General features: G+C 36.2%; 1 protein-coding gene across 1 annotated transcript in view; it reads right to left on the bottom strand.

Moving 5' to 3' along the window:
- Positions 1-24,355, bottom strand: part of MTHFD1L (methylenetetrahydrofolate dehydrogenase (NADP+ dependent) 1 like) — a 122,509-nt gene that overhangs the window by 13,090 nt on the left and 85,064 nt on the right. Inside the window, exons 25-26 of the mRNA XM_026705657.2 lie at positions 18,941-19,048; positions 17,260-17,412 (exon numbers count right to left, since the gene is read on the bottom strand). Coding sequence (XP_026561442.2) covers positions 17,260-17,412; positions 18,941-19,048 — 261 coding nt within the window. The remainder of the gene's footprint in view (positions 1-17,259; positions 17,413-18,940; positions 19,049-24,355) is intronic.

Raw genomic sequence — 24,355 nt, forward strand, 5'->3', positions numbered from 1 at the left:
GATGGTCATATATTTCCTTAGGTCAACATACAATCTATTTACTTCACCTTACTCAATAGATACTTTAGCTATAAGCTCCTGCACAATGGAGAGGTAGATTGAAAGTAAAGCATTTACTTGGAGAGCTATGTAATGCATATCTATACTGTGTTTGCAATCAGAGCTTTCTCCTAAAATTTGGTTAAATGAAAGCTAATAAAAATAAACTAACTTAAACTTCATCAAGATCATCCAGTGGAATGGAATATTCAGTAGAACACAGTTAAGCCGAAATGATAAAATTGCTCTTAAATTCTTGGTATCATTTTACTGATAGCCCTTTTATATGCATTGTGTAATAATTTAAGACTATTGCACATTCTCTGTGAGCTTTGCATTTTTGTGGTTTTATATGTGGAATTTAATATTTATAATTGTTAATATTGTAAATTCTCTTTCTCTGTGGTACTGTACACACCCACAAGATACTGCAGAGCCTAAACATGCTTCTGTTTCAGTAATTTTCTTGCAAGGCATTTATTCTTAAATCCCATCTCATCCTTACCATTCTCTTATTCAGCTATTTTAGTGTCTCTCTCCCTAGTCCATTTTTTAAAAGCATCATATCCAGAGGTGGTATTCAGCAGGTTCTGACCAGTTCTGGAGAACCGGCAGTGGAAATTTTGAGTAGTTCGGAGAACCAGTGGTAACCTTAGCCCAGGAGTGGGGAAAGAATGAAGATTTTACAGTATACTTCTCCTGCCATGCCCACCAAGCCACACCAACTAAGCCATGCCACACCCACTAAGCCATGCCACACCCACAGAACCGATAGCAAAAACTTTTGAATCCTACCACTGATCATATCCAAAATTGGGCAAAATTCACTATTTTCTATTTCAGGGGAATTAAAATCAACTGGGTAATTTAAATATAATATTTAGCATATTTATGCATATACTGTCAACATTCAATGAGCTATGTGTTTCAAGATTAATCATCACAACCTAAATATCTTAACCTTAGATCTGCTGTGCTCGTTCCCTATCAGTAGATATATTCCTTATTTTAGGTAATTTATTCCCTGAAATTATTCATTTCTAATATAATCATGATTCTGTGTTCTGTTTTGTTTCCCTAGACAGATGAGCATGATGACTCATGTGGGTAGGGCACTGGGCTGACGATAGGCAGGCTCCCATTTGAGACCCGGTTGCTGCCATGTGGGGTGGGAGGAGCTCCCATCACTAATTCCAGCACCTGCCGACCAGCAGTTTGAAAGCAGGCAACTGTGAATAAATAAGATGAGTTATCACTTTGGTGGGCAACTTAATGGGGATTTGAAAGGAGCCCCCAATTAGGAATCCCCTGGGCAATGGTGATGTCATTGGTTGATCCTTTTAACACAAAAGTGTTTCAATGCTTCCGATATGGAAGTTTAATATAGCATCCCTAAACAGATTTTGCTGAATTCTAATTATTTTCTGAATAATTAGTTTACTTAGTTAATTAGTTAATAGTTAATTTCTGAATAAGCTTAATTGCAGTTTCTGAATTCTAATTATGTAGCTGTCTTCATTTTCATAATAAAGTTAGTATGTCAAAAAACTAAGGGAAATATTTTACATTTCAATATACCTTTGATAAATAAACAGGAACAGTCAATAATCAATAGCCAACTAACATTGTTGAATGTATGCTGGAATTTAAGACCAATTGGAGAGCCCAAAGTGTTCCATTATTTTCTGTGTTATTATTCACAAAAAACATATATAGGATATATATGCAAATCTTTTAAAAAAGCCAACAGATTTGTGAGGATGATGTTGTCTCTATATTCTGAATCTTTAACTAAGCATGGTTCTTTATCATTGGAAAGACCAAGAAAGATGCAAGTAAAATTTGTTTAGGTATATTGGCTTTGAAGAACAGAGGAAGAAATTAATGAAGTAAGATGCCATAAAGATATGTTAGATCTATAAAGCTATTGGTACAAGGAATAAATTAACATTCTAACCCACTATTTAAAATTTTTAAATAAAATTTTATTTAAAATAAATCATTTATCAAGGTTGTAAAGAAATGTCCCAAATGTGTTTTTATTTTTCTAATAAATCAGACAATGTAATAGGGTAAGATATTGTTCATTTATAAGAATGAACAAATCAAATATCAAAAACTGCTAGAAAGTCAGTGCTTGTGTTAATTTATCATTAGGGCAATCCAGATGCTTTCCATATTTTTTAATATGCTTTATATTAAAGGTGCCCAAAATGTTCAGCTCATCAACCCTTTTATGAGATTCAAATTGCTCATTGACCTCCGAAGTTTTATTATATGAAAATGACTTATTAAATGATACTTTATTTGATAGTATTAATATTACTAGCACCAACCCCTTTGATAGTCCCATTAAGCCATGGATATTATTAATACTGACTTTGGGGAACTCTGCTTTATATCAAACCAATTCAAATAATGGATTTCAAAGTACTCACCCTGTTGTTTAGACATATATGAACAGTGTGTGAATATTTTTAGTATTTGAAAGAATGAATGAATGAATTCATTATTGGCCAAGTATTATTAGACACACAAGGAATTTGTCTTGGTGCATATGCTCTCAGTGTACATAAAACGAAAAGATACATTCGTCAAGAATCATAAGGTCCAATTTATTGTAATGTAATTTAATGTAATTTTTAAGCTTTTATATACTGTTTCCGATATTTTGAACACTATTTTTCTTTTCTTTATAAGTTAAACAGTGGAGAAAGGTTTTTAACTCTCATTAACCTTTGGAAAGACTTTCAAAGGCCATATGTAATTGTTTCCAGGCAGCGGTAATTCTAATGGGTAATTGTAGACCCTGGACTAATGGCTTATTGGTGGTTGTGTTTCAGAATGACCCTACTTTATGATTCAAGTTGTGAAGAATCAAAGTAGAATTTGCCTTTCTCTCCTATTCTTCCCTGTTTCCTGTTTTACAATTGCCTCTACATTCTGCATGTGTTTTGGGGGAAGTAATCTCTTTGCCAGTTGTAATTAAACAAATAAATTATCTAAATATGTACAGTTTTGCATTAAAACTCACTAAAACGCTAGCACTATGGTTCCCATAGGGATAACTCAAAGTTTACTTATACTGTGTTAATGCTAATGACTTGTGTTTCTCATAAAGACAATTACACAGTTTTAAAGTGAAAATAATAAAATTAACATCTATAACTTTACACGTGCTTAGACAACCATATCATGTATAATATGATATATACAGATATTCCTTGGCTAACAACAGTAACTGAGACTGCAGTTTCCATTGCTAAGGGATGAGGTAGTAAAGGATGACATCACACAAGTGCATTGTTTAGTGATGGTAATCTTGGCACTCCTTGTTGCCATTGTTAAGCAAGGATTGGTTGGAGAGATGGCATGAGTACAGTGGGGCCAGGGTTGGTGCTGCCAGATGAGGTAGAGTGAGAGCAATTTATTGGACTAATTTGTGACCTGCCCTGCCATCTTCCCCATTGATTTTATGGGAAGCCAACAGGGAAGTTGCAAATGGTGATTACATGACCACACAATATTACAATTATCCTGAGTGCAAGCTGGTTGCCAGGCACCCAGATCACAATCACATGAACACAGGGACGCTGAGATGGCCAGAATTTTATGGACCAGTTGTAAGTACCACCTGTTTTGCGCTTTTGCAACTTCAAATGGCAGCTGGACAAGTGGTTGTTAATCAAGAACTTCCTGTAAAATTTAAGTAAGAAACAACCAAAACCAAACCAAAATGCTTTTACATGACATCCCTCCACCAATCACAGTAATATTTTTATAAATAAGAAATAACCACAGTTAAAATTACACACAAGGAATCCCTATACTGAGAAACACAATAAAAATAAAACGTACGCAGAGTTTGAAACCCATCTATCATGTACCAGTACTAATAAGAATGATAGCAAAGCAGCCCTACTGCCATTCCAAGTCCCATCAGTATATTTACTTTGTAAGTAAATCTCCAAATCCTTTTAAAATGATGTGTTGCAAGAAACAGAATTCCATAATGGAGGAACCAGCTCCTGAAATGCATGCAAATGCGTTGGAGTAACTCATGAAAAGAGAAGGGAACACCACCTACCCCCAGTCTTATAGATTACATTGGATACAAAAGCTTATACCAAGATAGGCACTGGGATTGGTGGTGGAAAATAATTATGACAATTTGCCATGGCCAACTCGCCACAGCCAACTTGCTTCAGGACAACTCTCTGCAGGCCAAGAGTTTCACTAAAATGAAATCGTGGAACAGAATCATTAAATAAAGGATGCAAAAGGAGAATGTGAAATGTGAATGGCAAAAAATAAAAAAAATATGTTTGTTTATTTTAAATAATTAAATAGAATTGTTAAATTGTCCTGCAGCAAGTTGACCATGGCGAATTGTCCTGCAGTGAATTGGTCGTGATGAGTTGGCTGCAGCAATTTGTTCCATTCCAACTTAAACATCAGAATGAGAAGCTTCCTCAATAGAAAACCAATAAAAAGCCCCACAATGAGAAGAAAGATGGAAAAAAAGGAGGCCCAGTGCAACGCATCTTGCAATGTTCTGAATTCTGAAATCCCTAATCCATTTTTACACACACACACACACACCACTACCCATTGGATTGTGTATCTTCAAAGGTGTCAGCCTGGAAATAATGTAATGGGGTGGGAAGCTAGTCAGCACTGAGTCCTATACTTTGTTTTAACAGCGTTTATCCATATGCTGTCCCTTGCTGCCAATATTTCAAACACATGTCCCTCCTTTTTGTACAAAAAAAGGAAGACTGGATTGATGAAAATGAAGATCCTGATTATACACAAAGTGTTTAGATGCCTTTTTACTTTGATCTCACATATTTCTGTGGTGAATGACACATGCTTGAGACCAAAATTAATGTCATCCATTGCACTCAGGTCTCAAAGCAATTGAATAAACTGCCTAATCTCAATTTAAATCAAAATTATGACGTTGCCTAAATATTTTTGAAAACATCACATGGTGGTTTCATAGTGGTCAGTGCATCAACTGTACAAAATAGAAATATCTATTTTTAAAAAGAGAAAACTGTGGAAATTCAATCTATGTTGCAGAACATGAATTTGGCATTCTACAATAACATTTTTCTTCCTATAGCCTGCAAATTTTGAAAGATGTTCTAAACAAGAGCTATTTGGCTTGCATTCTTACAAACAATATCAAAACATTCTCTAAAAAACAAATACTTTTAGAAGTTTGACAAACACACCTGAGAGTTGCAAAAGACATCAACTTATCTCGTAATGATCCAAACACAGTGGTTCTTAACCTTTTTGAAAGAATTGCCTCCTTGAGCCATTGAGGAAGTTATCATCGCCCCCCCTCCCCCAACATAACCGCTCAATCACAACACAGGGAAATAATTCTTCAATTTATGCAAATTTGTTTTCTTTAAAATTGTCATCAGGACATATCGATGCAAATAATTTATTTCCAGTCTTTTTCCCATATCTCAACTGTGTGAAAAATTCTGATGCCACCCATCACTTTACTCCCAAACTTTGTGATACAAGTATTTCATTATTATCTTATTTATTCAAGACACTTAAATGACCATTGAAAACAAAATTCAATTGCAAGAAAATGAATGCCTGAAAAAAACAGTAACACTTAATGATTTAATTACAAGTGAATTTTAAGACGCAAAAAGAAATATAAAAAGGGCACAAGAACAAACCGCAATGCAGGAACTAAGAATTTCAACACGAAAACTCTGAAACTAAATTAAGATTCGAGGAAAATATATATTTGTGCACACTGTAAAAAGGGTTAAAAAGACACAAAGAAAATTTTTACAGAAGGAAAGCAACAAAAATCAGAGCAACGAATTTAATGGGTAGAGTGATAGAGGCTGCTGCGCAACGCGCATGAAGATGAGCGATGCGTATTCACATATGTGCGGCATTCTGTACTGAAGCTAGCTGGAGGAACATTTTAAAACACAGTTCAATTCACTAATAGCGAGCGATCTGATGTTTTTGTACGACAGATATACAGTGGTTCACTGTATGAAAAAAAAGTCTCAAAAGTGTCCCCCAAACTTCTTACTCCATCACCCCCATATCGCCTCCCTTCCATTCCTTCGCCCCCATGTCGCCCCTTTTCGTTGCATCGCCCCCCTGAAAAATGAAATCACCCCCTGGGGGGCAATATCGCCCAGGTTAAGAACCACGATCCTAACAGATAATTCTGAGAAGATTCAGAACCACCCATCTGGTAAGCAAATTTGAGATTCATGTTGGAGTGCCACCATGTGGAAACAAAAGTTTGCAAGATGTGTTTGGAATATTTCAATTAGCTGTGAGGATAGTTTTTGCAGAATGAAGAATGGAGCACCAAATGTATTACTATTGATCTGAAGATAACAAATATTGCTGCTGGAAGTTTAGGGCAGCTTTGCACGTATACACTAAAACCAGAATGATAATGCAAGTTGCAACAGCATTTGGTAGACTCAACATACGGACTGATTTTGTGTAGATTCACCTTCATGTACTTCTACATACTGAATCCACAAAATATAGGCAGATCATTTAACTACATCCAATACTATTGCTATTATCTTCCTGAATTTCACCTCATGAATCCAGCTCAGAGAGATATCTGTGCAAGGAAGAAGTTCCTTTATGGAATTGGATACCTATTAGAATCTCTTTGGGTGGGGGAGAATGCATTTTCTTTGTAGCATTTGCTAATGCAAATAAATGATGAAGAAAAAATACTAACATTTTAATAAGAAACAATTACATTCCCAAGGGCATCAAAACAAGTTGCAATTTTGAGGCTGAGGGAGGCAAACACAATTCTCTCTCCTCCATTGTATAGACAATAGAGTAAATACTTTCAGACAGGGGAAAGAAAGCAATCTTTTGGATAATGAAGGCTCCTTCCCTTATGCCCTTGTGGATACCAATCTGCAAAAGACAATGGATACTTCCATTGCTTAGAGAATACGAAACCCACTATTACTAAATGGAATATTTAAAGAAAAAATTAAAAAAGAAAAGAAAATGATTAAAAATCAGCCAACAAGAAAATGCATATCAGTCATGTCTCTGGACTCAAGTTATTTCATCACAGTGGAATTAGATTAGAACATCTATCATATAATTATGTGGAATATATGCTTGGTTTGAACGTCTAATTTTCTTAAGCATTTATTTTTTAGATAATTCACCGTATAAGTTGCCCCTTCAAACTCCTTTCTTATATTTCTTCCTTGAGTTAACTCAATAAAAACAAATATGGCCGACTAATCATGAAGAGAGACGCTCAAGGGGAAGGAAGTGTTCCCATCTGCTCAAGGCGTGCCAAACATTCCTAGCAATGGATTAGATAAAGAGAGTAAGCTGACAGTTTTCCTGGCAGGCAGAGAAAGGAGAACAAAGAGTAAGATATGATCAGAAGAAAGCAGAAAGACCGCAGAGTTTTATGAAAGCTTGTAAATGATTCAGCCACTCTTTCCACCAGAGACTACCTAAAATGAAAAACTTTAATATGAAAGCAAATAGTATTCCCATCCAATTTGCCCCTTCCCTTTGTCGTCTCATTAATCTTAATTGGTTAATAGTAGCTGGCTGGGATTTAAAGAGACAACTCGATCCATCCTTAAAATGTATTGATTACATCATGTTCTGTCTCCAATATACTTGTCCTGTAATTTACTCATCCTTAATGATCTCACTGAAATCAATATCATTTGACTGAAATGAATTCGTAATTTCTCATTCTGCATTATATGAGAAGTATTGGAAGGGAAATGTTATCTCAGAGAATAAAGAAAAACAAAAGAAGATTGTAACAGACAGGTGTCCTACTTGTCCTGAATTTCTTTTTCCAAAAATGTAAAAGTATTTTACATAGAAATACTCTTAAAATGAAAGCTATTGAATGAAGATAGTGCATTCCTTTTCTTTTGTTATCATTTATATTCTTCAAGTTTTCTGTTTTCTATTGTAATCTGTGAATGAAACTTTGCAACAAAAACTATATCTCAGATTCAATTTTTAAAAAGTATCTCCCAATTTCCTTCTCAGGTTCCTATCATTCTTTCAAGAGATCCATACAATGAGTATAAAGATGCTTAAAAATATACTGAGCTACGAAAGCCTGAAGTGATTTATATCTCTACTGATTTAGAAGTCATCCAGATCATGAATTATATTCTGAATACCTTTTCTGTTACTTTTCCTGATACAGCTAAGTTCTAGACAATTTAAGAAGCCAACATTTGATAAATTTGAAAGAACTGGCAAATAATTTTATAAAGTTTTGCCCATGCACTTAAAAAAAAAATCTAACAGTGATTCTAGAAAAATATATTAACCCCCTTGGAGATTCCTGTCATTCTTTAGATATAGTGAAATACAGAAGCTGTATTTTTTCTACTATTATTTATTAATGTAATATTTTCTTGCAATGCAGTTTAATGGAACAATACATAGCTACCATTGATTGGAGGAAAAGCAACCAACAACTTTTCAGTTGTTTCATAGTTTCATAGTTCCATTTTCCTTTAAACTTTATCCTATATATTTCTGGCCTCTAAAAAGGACACATTCCATTCTTTACGTCAAACTTATCAAAATTAAACTATTTCCAGCTGCCAAAATAGCTATAAGGGAAAATGTTATTATATTATATAGTGCTTTTAGCAAGCTGAAGATTTTTCCCTTATCCATTTGTAGTACAGTAGATGTGGCAATTATAATAGTAAACATATATGCTTTCCTCACACACTGTATAATTAAAACCAATTGTCAGAATCAACTGAAAGAAGGCAAGTATGCAAAGCAAGAAATAGGCTTGACCTATTAGTCTAAAGACAAATTATCTTCATAATCCAAAGATATTGATATACTATATAACCTATTCTCTCTTGTGTTGATTCTGCTCTTGTGTTTGTGATTTATCTTGAACTACATTTTCACACATAAAAATGCTACTTGAATTGAAATTTTTCCCGTTATCTTTTTTAAATTTGTTCAAAGTATACAAACTAAAAATGACATAAAATTCCAAGGAGGAAAAAAGACTATATGTACATTGAGTTTTGTTCAGCCCAAGGGTTTGTAACTTGTGTCCTGGGGGCTTTATGTTGTCCCTGAGCAACCCATTTGCACCCACAGTACCCCAACATCACACAGCTGAAATTCATCAATGAAACAGACGTTTTTCAGTAGCACCTTTAGGATCTTTTTCCATTCCAAATAAGATATAAATTGGAGTAAGTAGCCTCTCAAAAGAATCCATTTCTATTTTCATCCTTAACCACCATTCCACACCAAAAACAATGTGAATTATTCTAGACTAGAACTGTGATTTATCTAGATGAATAGATCCAATGTTGCCTCAGGGTCAGGGTGGGATTCAAATTTCTTTACTACTGGTTCTTTGGACATGGCTTGGTGGGTGTGGCAGAGGAAGGATACTGCAAAATCCCATTCCCTCCCCACCCCACCAACCAGCTTTCCAGCTCCGTTCTCCTGTGCAGGGCAACAAAAGAAGCCGATCAGCTGGGACTTGGGAGGCAGAGAATAGCTGGGGGCAGGGCCACTCAGAGGTTGTATTTGTCAGTTCTCCAAACTACTCAGAATTTCCTCTACCAGTTCTCCAGAACTGGTCAGAACCTGTTGAATACCACCTCTTCTCAGGGTATTCTAAATTTAAAACTATCTACCATATCATGAATTGGCCAACATCATATACGTATATGGATGTGTGTGTGTGCGTCTGTGTATACATACTCTATCTGTCTGTTCACCCATCCATCTGTCATCTATCTACAGCATGGGTGTCAAACATCACATGCTGGCTACCCCCACCCCCATTTTGGCAGAGGGGGAAAAAGTTGTGATACGTCACGTGACGACAACATGTCCTCGTGAATTTGACACCCCTGATCTACAGTATCTCAAAAGTTTCAATATTGCTTCTGGAGTGTCTCATAAATTATCTCAGAATAAATGTGAAAAAGAATGACATGAAGATGGAGGTTGAAATTATAAGCCATGTGCACAATAGCTTTTATTTCACTATATTGTGACAATGAGAAAGGGCACCTCTCCTGCTGCTTGCCAACCTTTTCTACCCAAAATGACATGATGCAACTGAAAATGTTGTACCAGAACTTCTGCTTAACCATTGGTGACCACACCTAACATCACACGCAATCTGTGCCTTCACTGAAAGACCCTGGTTCAACAAATAAACCACTAGAAAGCAACAAGTAGCGAAGAATTCATTCTTCAAAAGCAGAACAGCATACCTATAGCTTCACAAAAGAGAGAGGAAAAATCCTTCCTTCATTTATATCCAGCCTTGAAAAATTTCTTGGGTTATCAAATAGATTTTATAACAATGCTAAAATGGTTGATGCCTAAAGAGATCCAGAAAGCCGAGACTAGCATATGAATAAAAAGAGTTAAACTCTGCAAACAGGGAACAAGCAGCAATCCTAAACCGTTCATTTAGAGAGGGGGGGGGAACCCTCTTAATATTTATAGACTTTTTTCTGGAATGCCTAAGACCTTGTTGTGACTTAAATGTTCAGTCATCAGCTTTCAGCTAAAGGTCAGAAAATATTTTAGGGAGTGTGAGTCAACAAGACCAATAACCTTCAGTAATCCAAAATGTATGTGACTGTTAAAATAATGTACATTTTTAATGGAAACATTTTCTATTCAAAACAGTATTAATTAGAAATTAACATTATGAACACAGGGCTGGTTTATCATTTTGTAAAGAAACAAATCAATAAAAAAACCTTGAAGCTTCACACACTGGCTGAATAAGATTATGTTTATCTCAACTTTGTATAGAGGCAAAGAATGCAGCTCTGTATTGTCTCTAAATCATTGTTGTCCTTGGAATAAGTCAAAGTGGAATTCCTCTGCATTGTGTCGCACAGAGCACTCTCACTAAAGCAGATTAACTAATATGTGGGAAAGTACAAAGCTGCAATAACTTTTGGGTGGGTCTGAATCTCTCACAAGCACAAGAGAATCCAATCATTCCCCACCCATGCATAACTCACTAGTGACCTCACCAACTTCCTAAACAAATTTAACAAGCCTTCCTGCCTGCTTGCCATATAACCAGGTCATCATGTCACAAGCCCACCTGTGAACGTACAATAGTCAGAGTTACTGCAAGATGACCTGAAAACTATGCCAACATTTGGGAAAAGCTGTGCGCAGTTTTTACCCCCTAAATAGACTTACATGTCACATAGGAATTTTATTGCAAAACAAATTATAAAACTGAGTTTCAAAATATTAGAAAGGTTTTCATTTGTTTCTGACAGAAATGTTCAAAATCAATATATGAATATGGTTCTTCTTCTCCCAACAATCTAGCCTAGAAAAGGAAGTCTGAACACTAGACTTGTGTATCAATTTGAAAGAAGATCAGAGTTGACCAATTACTGACCAGAGTTTTAGACTGACCCCAATCCTGGAGGTCAAAAGGTAGGACTGAACCTCTACACCAGAGGTCTCCAAACTTGGCAACTTTAAGATTTGTGGATTTCAACTCCCAGAATTCTCTAGCCAGCTATGCTGTCTGAGGAATTCTGGGAGTTGAAGTCCACAAGTCTTAAAGTTGCCAAGTTTGGAGACCTCTGCTCTACACTATTGATGTTAACTTATGATTGGTCTGTTTTCACCCTGTGTTAGTGTTTGGGGATAAACCCCTTAGCTGAGTGCACAGCAGCAGTCAAGCCAGGCAGCCAAATGAGAGAGAGGCTGGGCCCAAGAGTATACACACACTTGAGACAAAAACACTGTTTGTGGTTTTAAATAGGTATTTAATTCATACAGAGATTAAGAATAGTCATTCAGTCCATATGTCAGTATCCAGTATATCTATCCAGTTACCTAGTCTTTTAAACAGTAAATACAATGTCTTTATCTGCTTGTATATCTTCTTCTTAAGATACCTTTCTCACCAAGACAATGCTGAATCCTCAGCTCACTAGGCAAACAGTCCTTGTGTTCAGGTGAAATGGTATCTGGCACAGTAGCCTCCAAAGTAAGCAGATAGACGTTCCAGCACACAGCAGACCAGGAACAGTAACCAGGTGCATCCAGAAACCGGACTCAGACAGTTGCATCCAGAAGCCGGGGCTATTACGTTTCCCCTCCTACCTATATGGCTGCCTGCAACCGCACCCACAATGACATTGCAGTTTCTTGTGCTTAAAGCTACATAGCACTTAATCCTAGGTTTACATATTTATTCAACCCAAACCAGTTGGAGTATTCATATACCCAACATTCTCCCCTTTTGGGTGATATAAATATATAACCTTTACATTCTAAACCCATATTTTCCACAACTCTCTAGATGCTTAATAGCACCTTGGGCTTTAGTAAAATGATCAGCTACATTGTCCTCCGACACGCAGTACTCCAGCTGTATCAATTTACTCTGTACAGATTCTCTTACATTAAGATACCTCAAATCTGTATGTTTACTTCTCGTTTTAACTGCAATATTAGTGGCCATTTTAATTGCTGCCTGATTATCTTCATGTACAACTATAGGGTAATTTACAGTTATACCCATATCCTTCAACATTTGTTTGTACATGATCAACTCAGTACACAAAAATGATAAACAGGAGAATTCTGCCTCCATAGTAGACAAACTTATATGCTGTTGTCTAATTGACTTCCAGCCAATTAATGTCTTACCCAGCATTATGGCTGTTCCTGAAGTCGACTTTCTTGTGTCTCTTTCTGATGCAAAACTAGCATCTGCATAAGCACTCAATATGAGATCACCTTCTGGTTCTAAATACAGTGCATGGTGTAATGTTCCTTTAAGATATCTTAGGATTCTTTTCAATGCTATCCAGTGACATTGAAGCGGATCATTATTGTGTCGAGCCAGCTGATTAATACTAAAAGCAATATCTGGCCTTGACCAATTGCTAATATATGATAAGCTACCAATCAAAGATTGATACAGTTCCTTATCAAACTTGGGACTTTGAGTATCCATTTTGCAAATATCCTGACTCATTGGAGTCTTTGCAGGCTTACAAAGTTCCATCTTATAATCCATTAGCAATTTCGATATCTTATCTTCCTGAGATATCTTAAAACCTTTCTGTGTTTTCATTATATTCAATCCTAGATATCTCTTTATCTCCCCTAATTGCTTGATTTTTACCTTCTTGGCTAATGATGTTATTATTTCATTTGCTTCATCATTAGTTTTAGTTATCAGAGCAATATCATCAGTAAACAACAATAATAATGATATCTTCCCATTCTTTTCTCTCTTAAATAGACATGGGTCAGCTAAACCAGCTTTAAATCCTATATTGTTCAGTTCCTTCACAATATACTGGTTCCATTCATAGCCCGATTGTTTAAGACCATAGAGGCTCTTCTTTAATAACCAACAATCATTATCATTATTATTGTCTCCTTTAAATCCATTAGGCCTTTTCATATAAACAGTATGTCTTAGTGGAGCATGCAAGTAAGCAGTTTCCACATCTAGATGGTTAACTATATATTGCTTGCTTGCTGCCCACACTAATGCTGCCCTTAACGTTGCTGCTTTCAGACTAGGTGCAAATACTTCATCATAGTCTTTTGCACTTTGTCTAAAGCCTTGGGCTACTAGCCTTGCCTTATGGATTGTGTTTCCATCCTTATCTGTTTTTATTTTAAAAATCCATTTGCAGCCAATGGGTTTTTCATTACTAGGTAATCTCACATTTTCATACACCTGCATATCCTTCAGAGACTTCAATTCTTTATTAATTGCTGCATACCAATTTTCTTTCTCTTTAGAAGGATACCTTTTTATCTCATCCACAGTAGATGGAATTCTATTTTCCTGGCACACTGTGTTAGCCTGGTATCTATCAGGCGGTCTAGAAATACATGTAGTCCTTCTGGGAATTACAGGGCTTGGTTGAGTTACTACCTGTTCCTCATCTTCAGCTATTTCTTCCTTTACTTCTTCTATGGGCACTATTTCTTCCTGTACTTCTCTCTTTACTTTATTTTTAAAGTTACAGGGATACTTAATGGGATTTCTGTATGATTCAATAATCACCTCGTTATTGCTATCCTGCTCTAACTTATCCCATCCTACGTGCTCTAGAAATTGGGCATTGGCACTACATAACACCCTAGATGTGCCTTTCTCCCAAAATCTATATGCCCTATGGTTAGCTTGGTAACCAACAAAGAAAAATTGTTTAGCTCTATGTTGCCCTTTACGCCTGAGTTGTGTAGGGATATGCACCCATGCTGGTGCACCAAATGTGTGCAGGTAACTCAGATCAGGCTTCCTGCCATGCCACATGGTGAATGGTATTTCACCAGTGGTTGAGTTAACCACATTATTTAATAAATGATTAGCACACATTATGGCCTCCCCCCACAAAGAATCAGGTAACCCAGAATCAGTTAGCATAGTACGGGTCATCGCCTGCAATGTTTGGCCTCGCCTTTCAACAAATGCATTGTGTTGTGGTCTGTATGGTGCAGATGTCTTATGAGCTATTCCAGCTGCCTTTAACCTATTCTGGAATTTGCTATTAACAAATTCCGTACCATTATCTGTCACCAGGGTTATAAGTTGCCGTTTGGTTTTTCTTTCAGCAAACCTTAACCAGTTGAAGAAATGTTGATATGTTTCAGTTTTGCTTTTCATTAGGTAGCAAAACCCATATCTAGAGTAATGGTCCATAATGCTCAGTATATATCGAGCACCCCCCATACTGGGTTTCTTTGGACCTATAATGTCTGCAAATACTACCTCTAAAGGTTCTGTGGTTTTAAAACCATTTAGCCTATTTGCAGGCAATATTTTACTCTTATCTTCACAACAAACATTACAACGCAAATACTTATCACAGGGTTTTAACCTTATTCCTTCAGATAACTCCACTGTACGTTTTAGCATTTTAAAATTTATATGCCCCAAACGCCTATGCAATAAATGGATACATTCATCATGAGGCTTGATATTATTAAATACAGTTTGTGCCTCCCCTTTCTTACTATCATGTAAGACATACAATGCTCCATTTAAAGCTGCAGTTACCTTTTTGTTATCTCTTTCCAGTGTGCACTTATATTTCTTAATATCACAATTGCTAAACATGGCCAGTTCAAAGGATTTCTTTGGCTTCTTTAAATTCTGGCTTTTTCCTTTTTTGCAGAATCTTGCCAAATGTCCTCTGCCTCCACAATTAAAACACTTTTTAATTGTATGTGCCGTTGAAGATAACTTCTCTTCTTCCGAGTGCTTTCCTTTACACAGCTGGTTTCCTTCAAGCTTTGAAGATAATTTCTCTTCCTTAGACTTATCTTCCCTCAGCTGTTCACGTTCACTCCTTCTCCTGGCTTCCTCTAATAGCCTGCCAGTTATCTCAGTTACTGATAAACTGTCTTTAGGCAATACCTCTAATGCAGTCACAAAATCATCATAGGTTGGATCCAAAGAAGACAATATGATGTATACTTGTTGCAACTCATTAAATATAAGCTCTTTTTCTTGCAGTTCTTGAAAAATGCTTTTCATACAGTTTAAATGAGTCAACATGTCTCCATTTATCTCAAGATGTGTTCTAAACAGCTTCCGTGTAAGATTAATATGAGCTCCTACACTGTCTCGAACATAAATCCTTTTAAGATTATCCCAGCATTCTGCAGCATTTTCCACTCCACGGATATGAATGAGTTGCTGGTCAGACAGGGTGAGACCTATGATGCACAAAGCCTGTTCATTCTTTCTTTCATAATCCTGTATCAGTTTATAATCCTCTTCATCATTGGGATTTAAGTTTGATACATCTGGTGGGTTTGTAATTATGTCCCACAAGCCTTCTCTTCGTAGCAGTAAACTACAATTCATTGACCATGAAACATAGTTTGTTCCATCTAGTCTGGATATCATGGACAGACTTGGCAAATTTACTTGTGCCATTTCTCTTGCAGAAAAATAACTATTTAACAAACAGTTTGTCCTTACAGTAATGTGTAACTCTTGACCAAAATCTCACTGGTATATCATGGTTAGCTAGACTGTGCACACTGCTAGGCCCATAACCAATGTTAGTGTTTGGGGATAAACCCCTTAGCTGAGTGCACAGCAGCAGTCAAGCCAGGCAGCCAAATGAGAGAGAGGCTGGGCCCAAGAGTATACACACACTTGAGACAAAAACACTGTTTGTGGTTTTAAATAGGTATTTAATTCATACAGAGATTAAGAATAGTCATTCAGTCCATATGTCAGTATCCAGTATATCTATCCAGTTACCTAGTCTTTTAAACAGTAAATACAATGTCTTTATCTGCTTGTATATCTTCTTCTTAAGATACCTTTCTCACCAAGACAATGCTGAATCCTCAGCTCACTAGGCAAACAGTCCTTGTGTTCAGGTGAAATGGTATCTGGCACAGTAGCCTCCAAAGTAAGCAGATAGACGTTCCAGCACACAGCAGACCAGGAACAGTAACCAGGTGCATCCAGAAACCGGACTCAGACAGTTGCATCCAGAAGCCGGGGCTATTACGTTTCCCCTCCTACCTATATGGCTGCCTGCAACCGCACCCACAATGACATTGCAGTTTCTTGTGCTTAAAGCTACATAGCACTTAATCCTAGGTTTACATATTTATTCAACCCAAACCAGTTGGAGTATTCATATACCCAACACCCTGGCTGCTGTTTCTATACGTGTTCTATATTTGTTTTTCTATTTTTCAACTTTCCTTTTAAAATTTTCTTGTAATGGGTTTAGATCCCAGATTATTAATTTGAGATAGGTAACCATGCATAATGAAATAATAAACAAGCAAATACATACATACAGATAGTCTTTTACTTACAAGAGTTTGCTTAGTGATCATTCAAAGTTACAATGTCACTGAGAAAATGACTTATGACTGCTTTTTCATACTTGTGACCATCGGATCATCCCCATGGTTATGTATTTAAAAAATCAGAGGCTCATATTTACGATGGTTGCATGTCATATAATCACCTTTTGCGACCTTCTGACAAACAGAGTCAATGGGGAAATCCAGATCCACTTAACTGTGTTACTAACTTAACATCTGCAGTGATTCACTTAACAACTGTGGCAAGAAAGGTCCCACAGGGTTTCAAACATAATTTTACAAATTTTTCGAATGTGATATACAGACACTACTCACCGTTCCCACCAGTGGATAAATAAATCCAGCTCCAATACTAGCTCTCACGTCGCTGATAGGCAGAACAAACCCAGTGGGAACACCTTTCTTCTCAGGCATGTGGGAAAGGGACAGGTGGGTTTTTGCCATACAAATAGGTAAATTTCCAAATCCCTGCCAAAAAAAGAAACAAGAAAGAGATACAATGTATCTATACCGCACTGAAATAATAACAAGTTTCCTTTCCAAGGTTTTGCATGCTGTACAATAAAAAAAGCTAAATTTTATTACCAGTACATTGGTGACTTCTAGGAATAAGTCTTTGGCTCAAGCTTCAATAGATTGTGGCAAGAGGTTATAAGTATACATCTTAATTAATAATAATTTCTTTAATGCTTTTCTCAAAGCCCAGTACAGATCACAAAGAGAGCAATTGCAACATCTTATCCAATAACTCAACAATTTTCAGCTCAATAGTCAAACCAATAAACAATACCTTAACTATTGAGACAAACCAAACACAACTGCATATGCTTAAAATGATACCCTGTGATAGGACTGAGCTTATATACATCCATAATTAAAAGGGATTAATCTAGGAATTGCTAAGATTAATTAGAGTAAAATAAGATAACAAGTCCTTCCATTCACCCAGCAACTAAATAAAAAGATATTTAAATCATTTTTAAAGTTTTTGAATTTTCATAGGGATGAAGGGAATTAGGCAGCTAAGACTATAGTCTCAAGGCCTGGAGTCTTGAACTCTGGAGTGAGGGGCAAAAACAGAGGACTTTCTAGGTAGTGTAACAAATAGAACTGCAGGAAGTACTCAGGACATCAGGAAGACCGTGGTTTTAGAGACCAGAGTGCCCTAAACATAAGCATCAACCATAAGGTCTGGTTCAAATAGAGAGCCAGGACAGAGCCTTGAGTAATTATGAGATATGAAAATGGCATAGAAGGTCCAATGCACTTTTCTAGTCATTTAACCAGGAGCCTTTCTTTTCTCAGGGCTATGCAAATCCATGATTGTGGGGGCAGGACAGCATTCTGATTCAAAAAGACCTTGGTGATAGTAATAAACAAGTCACTGAAAGGGCCAGCAGTAGTAGGCCATATAGGATGGGAAAAGGCAAGAAAAGTTGAAGGCAGGTAGCATCCAGGTCATAGTTATATCCCACAGGTTTAGTTGCATTTTGAAAAACACCTTTGGGTTTAAAGGCAGTTATAGAAAGATTGGGTCCTGGCCCAAAGCAGCATTATATTCTGGGCAGGTTTTATCCAGTATTTTAAACAGATACTGGTATATTTTAAAATAGGAACAGCACTCACAATCAGTGGTGGTATTCTACCGGTTTGTCTTGGTTCTGCCGAGCCGGTAGCAGCAATAAGCAGCGGAGACCAAACCGATTCTCTCCGTTGCTCTGCTGTTGGGCCCGCCCACCCGGACTCCTATACTCACCTTTAACCTCTGCTTTTGAAGCGCAGCTGCTGAAGCAACCAGGAGAGTGCAGACTTGCAGGAGGTGAGTTTGGACACCTCTGCACCTGCACAAATGCCTCCGTACCTGCGCAAAGTGTGTGTTTGGTGTGCACGCGCGAAAAGCGCACCCACCAAGCCATGCCCACCGAACCGATGGTAAAAGTTTTTGAATCCCACCACTGCTCACAATATATCTGTTTGCATATATTCTTGTTTTTACCTGTTGGGTGTAACAATTTATTTGAGACTGTGCTGCAGGAGACAGCTCTATATCCTGAGCTCCATAGATCTTCTGAGCTATGATTCTTATTTTTTCAACTATGGGAAGCTGCGAAAACAAAACAGGATGACAGAACGTTAATTTGAAGAGTCCCAAGATACTTTCCTTTATATCAGGATTGCCTAGTTCTCACTGGCAGTGAATTTATTACAAATTTATACTAAACATTCAGTTATACATTGTTTCATTAAAAAAAAAACATACATGTAAAAGATAGCCTCTGTTGCCTTCCATTCAGAAATCATCATTAACCTTCTCTTTTCTACAATGCAGACAGAGAAAAAACAAGTTTATGTATATCAACTTCCTGTAATCATGCATTCTGAAGTGTACAGATAGTCCTTGACTTACAACAGTTCATTTAGTGACCATTTGAACTTACAACGGCACTGAAAAAAGTGACTTATGAGCATTTTTCACACTTACAACCATTGTAGCATCCCCATGAACATGTGATTTACATTCAGATACTTGACATCTGGTTCATATTTATGACGCTTGCAGTGTTCCGGGGTCAGGTGACTCCCTTTTGCGACCGTCTGACAAGCAAAATCAATGGGGAAGCCAGATTCATCTAACGATCGTGTTTCTAATTTAATTATTGCAATGATTCACTTAACAAATGTGGCAAGAAAAGTTGTAAAGTGGGATTAAAAACTGTTCTCAGTTAGCAACAGAAATTCTGGGCTCAATTGTGGTCATAAGGTGAGGACCACCTGTATTTCAGAGTTTTGTTTTGCTTAGGCAAAAATATATTGCAGTCACTCACCCAAAACTTAGTTCTGGTTAAACCAGACTGTACATATATTGTACGCTCATAACTGGAAAAGGCCACTCTTGTTTTTTTTCTATATGCTCAGTGAATTGTTCTCTCATAAACAATTCACAAAGACAAGTCCAAGTTCCATATCTGGCAGGTACCAACTGTGGGATCATCACAAGATGTACAGATGGCCTGAGTTGTAAGATTCTTCTTAAGCTCCAAGTGGAACATATCTATACAACACCCAAAGATGTGCAGTTTTAAAGCACGTAGATGCCCTTGGAAAAGTCTTGCTGAAGTAAACCAGGCCTGGAAAATTTATCACAAGCTCAGCATAAGCTTCTATTATTGAAACGACTCTAGGAAACCTCTAATGGATTACCTCAGAAACAGCTCTCAGCTTTTTTTCCCCTTTGCCATAGCAGTCAAAAATATGTTCTTTACTAAATGATCAATATACTGTTCAATTGCCAGGATATGTAAAGAAGCATAAGGCTAGGCTGAGCCTTGATTTTAAAAGGGTCTGCTCTGCACATCCTGTTCCCTCTGTAGATAGTCCTGCCCCAATCTAAGTCCTAGATTTTTCTGCCTAGACTGGATTGCAACAATTGAAATTCAGTAAGTATGAGGTAATGTTATCTTATCTTTTTTATAATGGAATCGTGTATAAAGTTACACTGCTAATTTTTGCACTAATCATGCTGGAGCCTGGAAAGATGTGGAAGAACAATGAAAATATATTTTTAAAAAGGACAGAATGAATGACCGAAAGATTCTTGCCTGTCCCATCTGTACAGCAGAATTAACACATTCAGCACACACACACAATTAACCACAACTACTGCCGCAACATTTCCTTCTATGATTAAGAAACACCCATCCCAAATGCCTGGAGCAGAGAGCATTTTGCCACCGGATGCCTTTGAAATCAATAGTGCATTCATTGATTGAGTGGTGCTGGGCTTTTGGTGCCCTAGCTTTGTGCTATCTCTACAGCAAAAAATTGCCATGGAAATGTAGTGATTCACTGCTTTGGTACCAAATGACAAAGCTCAACCTCATCCTTCAGTTCTGGAAAGAGTCTTATTATCACACTTTTTATTTAAAAAAAACAAGGTAGGAGGAAGGTAACCTTAGACCTCACATTAAATCCAAGACACATTTATCACTCTGTGACAATACTGAATGTTTTGGACCTTCTCTGTTCGTTTCTTTTATCCATTAACACTATGTTCATGATTGTATTTTCATTGGGTAGCCTTGTACCCCCGGCCTACAATTCTCAATAGCATGGTTGGTGCTTCAGTACATGTGCTATATTTTAAGCCTCAAACTCTGAGATGGATGTTTGCATAGAAACGCCAATCTAATTTCCAGAAATTTTTGATGGCTGGATACTACAGTATTCCAAGTCTTCTATGTATTAGAGGTAGTAATTATGGAAGTTGAAATTGGGCTGGGTTCCTTTGCTCTACTTAATGTCTCTCTCTTTTTTTTCAAATCATATTTTTTATTCCAATATAGTTGTGTTTAATGTAGGATTTTTTTTCTCCATTGCTTATTTATTTAGAACATTTATATGGCCACCCACCTTAAGCAAATAACTTGGGGCAACCAACAGCACAAAAAGTAATATAAATGATTAGTTTCTCTTTTATTTTAAAAATACTCAAAAAAGCTCTTTTCAGTGATGATACTGCTTTTTACTTTGTTCAAAGAGTTTCCAAAGAATTAGAAGAGTTGCAATGGTGTGGCTCAGTGAAAGTTCACTTCCAGGACTACTCTGTTTTCTCTCTGGTTGTTCCCAGATAACATAGAACATGGTTGTGGGGCTTGTGATAATTCAAGGAATTCCCAAAAGCTATCCAGATTTCTATAAGCCAGATCAAAGAGAATTGACATTTTGAATTTTAAGCAGTCTCAAAAGGTCATACTAACATTTTTAGCAGAAAGCTGCTCACTGGTGGCTTGTTATATCAAATTCCAGTTCAGACGGGACTTTCAAAATAAACTGTATAAGTCTTCCAGGATAATATTTTTTTTTTGTAAATTTTATTTGAGTTTTCACAAAAAGAAAAAAAATACAAATAAAACATCTTTTTTGAAAGTAGCGTAATCCCGGGTTACATTTCTTCGTACAGACACAAATTCAGGTTCATGCTCATTTTTATATTCTATTCCATATCTTATTACTATTTTACATTTTCGATATAGCTTTTCCCCTCTTTTAATTTTCTCAATTTTATTTTAATTATCTCATCTCAATTCAAATCATTGTATTTATATTTTTTGTCTGTCCTGTTTCAATTATCTATTATCTTTTCTCATTAAACAAAATTTCTCCTGTAGTTACTGATTGGAGTATGACGCCTTTATATCTTTTCCCTAAAGTTGTAACATTCAATATAATACATAACTTCCATTCAGATTCTGCTTGGTACATTCTTAGCATGTAGTGTATTTATGATGGTTGCAGTGTTCCAGGGTCATGTAATCACCTTTTGAGACCTTCTGACAACCAAAGTGAATAAGGAAGCCAGATTTTGATCAAACTTAACTGCAGTGATTCATTTAATAACTGTGGCAGTTATTAAAAGGCTGTAAAATGGGACAAAACTTACTTAACTGTCTTGCTTAGCAACAAACATTTTGGAACTTAGTTGCGGTCATAAGCCGAGGACTATCTGTATATAGAAAAACAACAGTGACACAACTAAAGAGAACCAAACATTTTTGTTCCTCAGATGGGAATAAATGCAAAATATTTTGTGTCCATTGTAACAATTGCAATGAGACAAAAGTAACTTGTTTTAGTTTAATTTCTAAACAGCTAAATAAAAATCACAAGCTACAGGATATCAGAAACATGGACTAATTCATTCAAAACCAATGCTACTGAAACATATGACCTTATAATTGGAGTCAGACTGCTCTGGTTAAAACCAATCTTCTAATTTTCATCCACATGAACATTAAGGACAGCTCCCAATTCTCCTTCATGTTTGTTTACAGAGACAACATGGACAATAGCTATTACTTTTTATATAAAGTTCTAGACTGTCAAAATCAATCCTAGTTAGCATAATAGATATATTTCTTAAGGGATTTATTTTGAGACTGCTCAATTATATTTAATATTTTTTATCCAGTACAAAAGTGTGTGGGTTGCTGTTTGAGCTCTGTTTAAATATTCAAGCATCCTAATATTTATTCCAATTATGCCTGCAGTGGGTTTTTCCAAGCACAAGGGAGACCCAGCAACAAAGCATCATTAATGTTTCAAAAATTGCAGGGAAGCAGACTAATCAGTTAAGCCTCTGTGAGAAGGAAATAATGTGCATTTACTCCCTTTCTAAACAAAATATTAACTAAATTACAGAATCTCCCAGGACAGGGTAAAGAGGATTTCATTACAGTTTTCACAGTATATTAAACACATAGTGAACAGGCCATTTATAGATGAATGTGATGTGACACCAACTAACATGATAATAGATTTCAGTGACCCACGTTTATTGGCAGTTGTATAAACACAACAGTATACAAACTGAGGATTAAGAAGTTGGTTTTTTTGCCATAATTTGAATGTGCCAGATGAATTATTTTTGCAGCTCTATAACATCCTAAGAGTATTTTAAGTCCACAGTAATTATGAAAATGAAGGCAAATACAAACAAAAGAAAAATTTGATTTGACATTCATTTAGACATGGTCTGGAATTCACCATATTGATAGGTATACATGACAAATAATTTTAGTAGAGCCTTTTGCTTATACTATGGATTTTGCCTCCTTTTCAAGTGCTGTTATTAAGTCATTACATAAATTAATTTGACTTTGAGATAAATTTTAATATTTTCCGAAGTCCATAGTTTTTAAAAACTGTATACTATAACATGAAAAATTATGACCTTCTCATTAGTCCTTCAACACTGGAAAGACAAATTTATGGCCCTTATTACTCAGTGGATTGTAAATCTAAAATTACTTGTGATGTATGAATGAGTTGCGTATAGCAGTAGGTCACTTATGGACAATTATTGTGACATCGGGTTATCCTTTATACTGTGTAAAATATATATAAACAAATACATTTTGATAAACATATTGTATGTAAATATGCGTATCAGATTTTTGTTGTATTGCTTTTTCCCTATTTTTCTTTGTACTGCTTCATTAAATAAATGAAAGTAATTATTGTATAATATATGGAAAAATTAAATAGCATGTACTTTTCAAAAGCTCTTACCTTGCCCCCATTTTTGAGGGTTACCCTCTAAAAATTATATCTTTGTGTTCTTTGATCTAAATTTATATATGTGTATTTTCCTTTTAAATCCCCTCATTTAGGAAACTTGATGTGGCTTTAAAGATTGTACTGTTGATTTATGTGTACTGTAGTCCTGAATCTAGTCTGTTTCATCAATTAAAGTGTTCCAGATAAATTTGAACGTGCAACAATGTATGTTTGAATGGCATATGACGTATGATATTATGGAATTACCACTACATGCAAACTGATGCTCATTCTGTAGAACAATAAGCCCCTTTTGAGTTTACTCTGAATCATAAGACCTGAGACTAATAGGTTA

The sequence above is a fragment of the Pseudonaja textilis genome, chromosome 1 (assembly GCF_049901715.1).
Source record: "Pseudonaja textilis isolate UNSWEBS1 chromosome 1, rPseTex1.2, whole genome shotgun sequence".
Taxonomy (NCBI): Eukaryota; Metazoa; Chordata; class Lepidosauria; order Squamata; family Elapidae; genus Pseudonaja; species Pseudonaja textilis.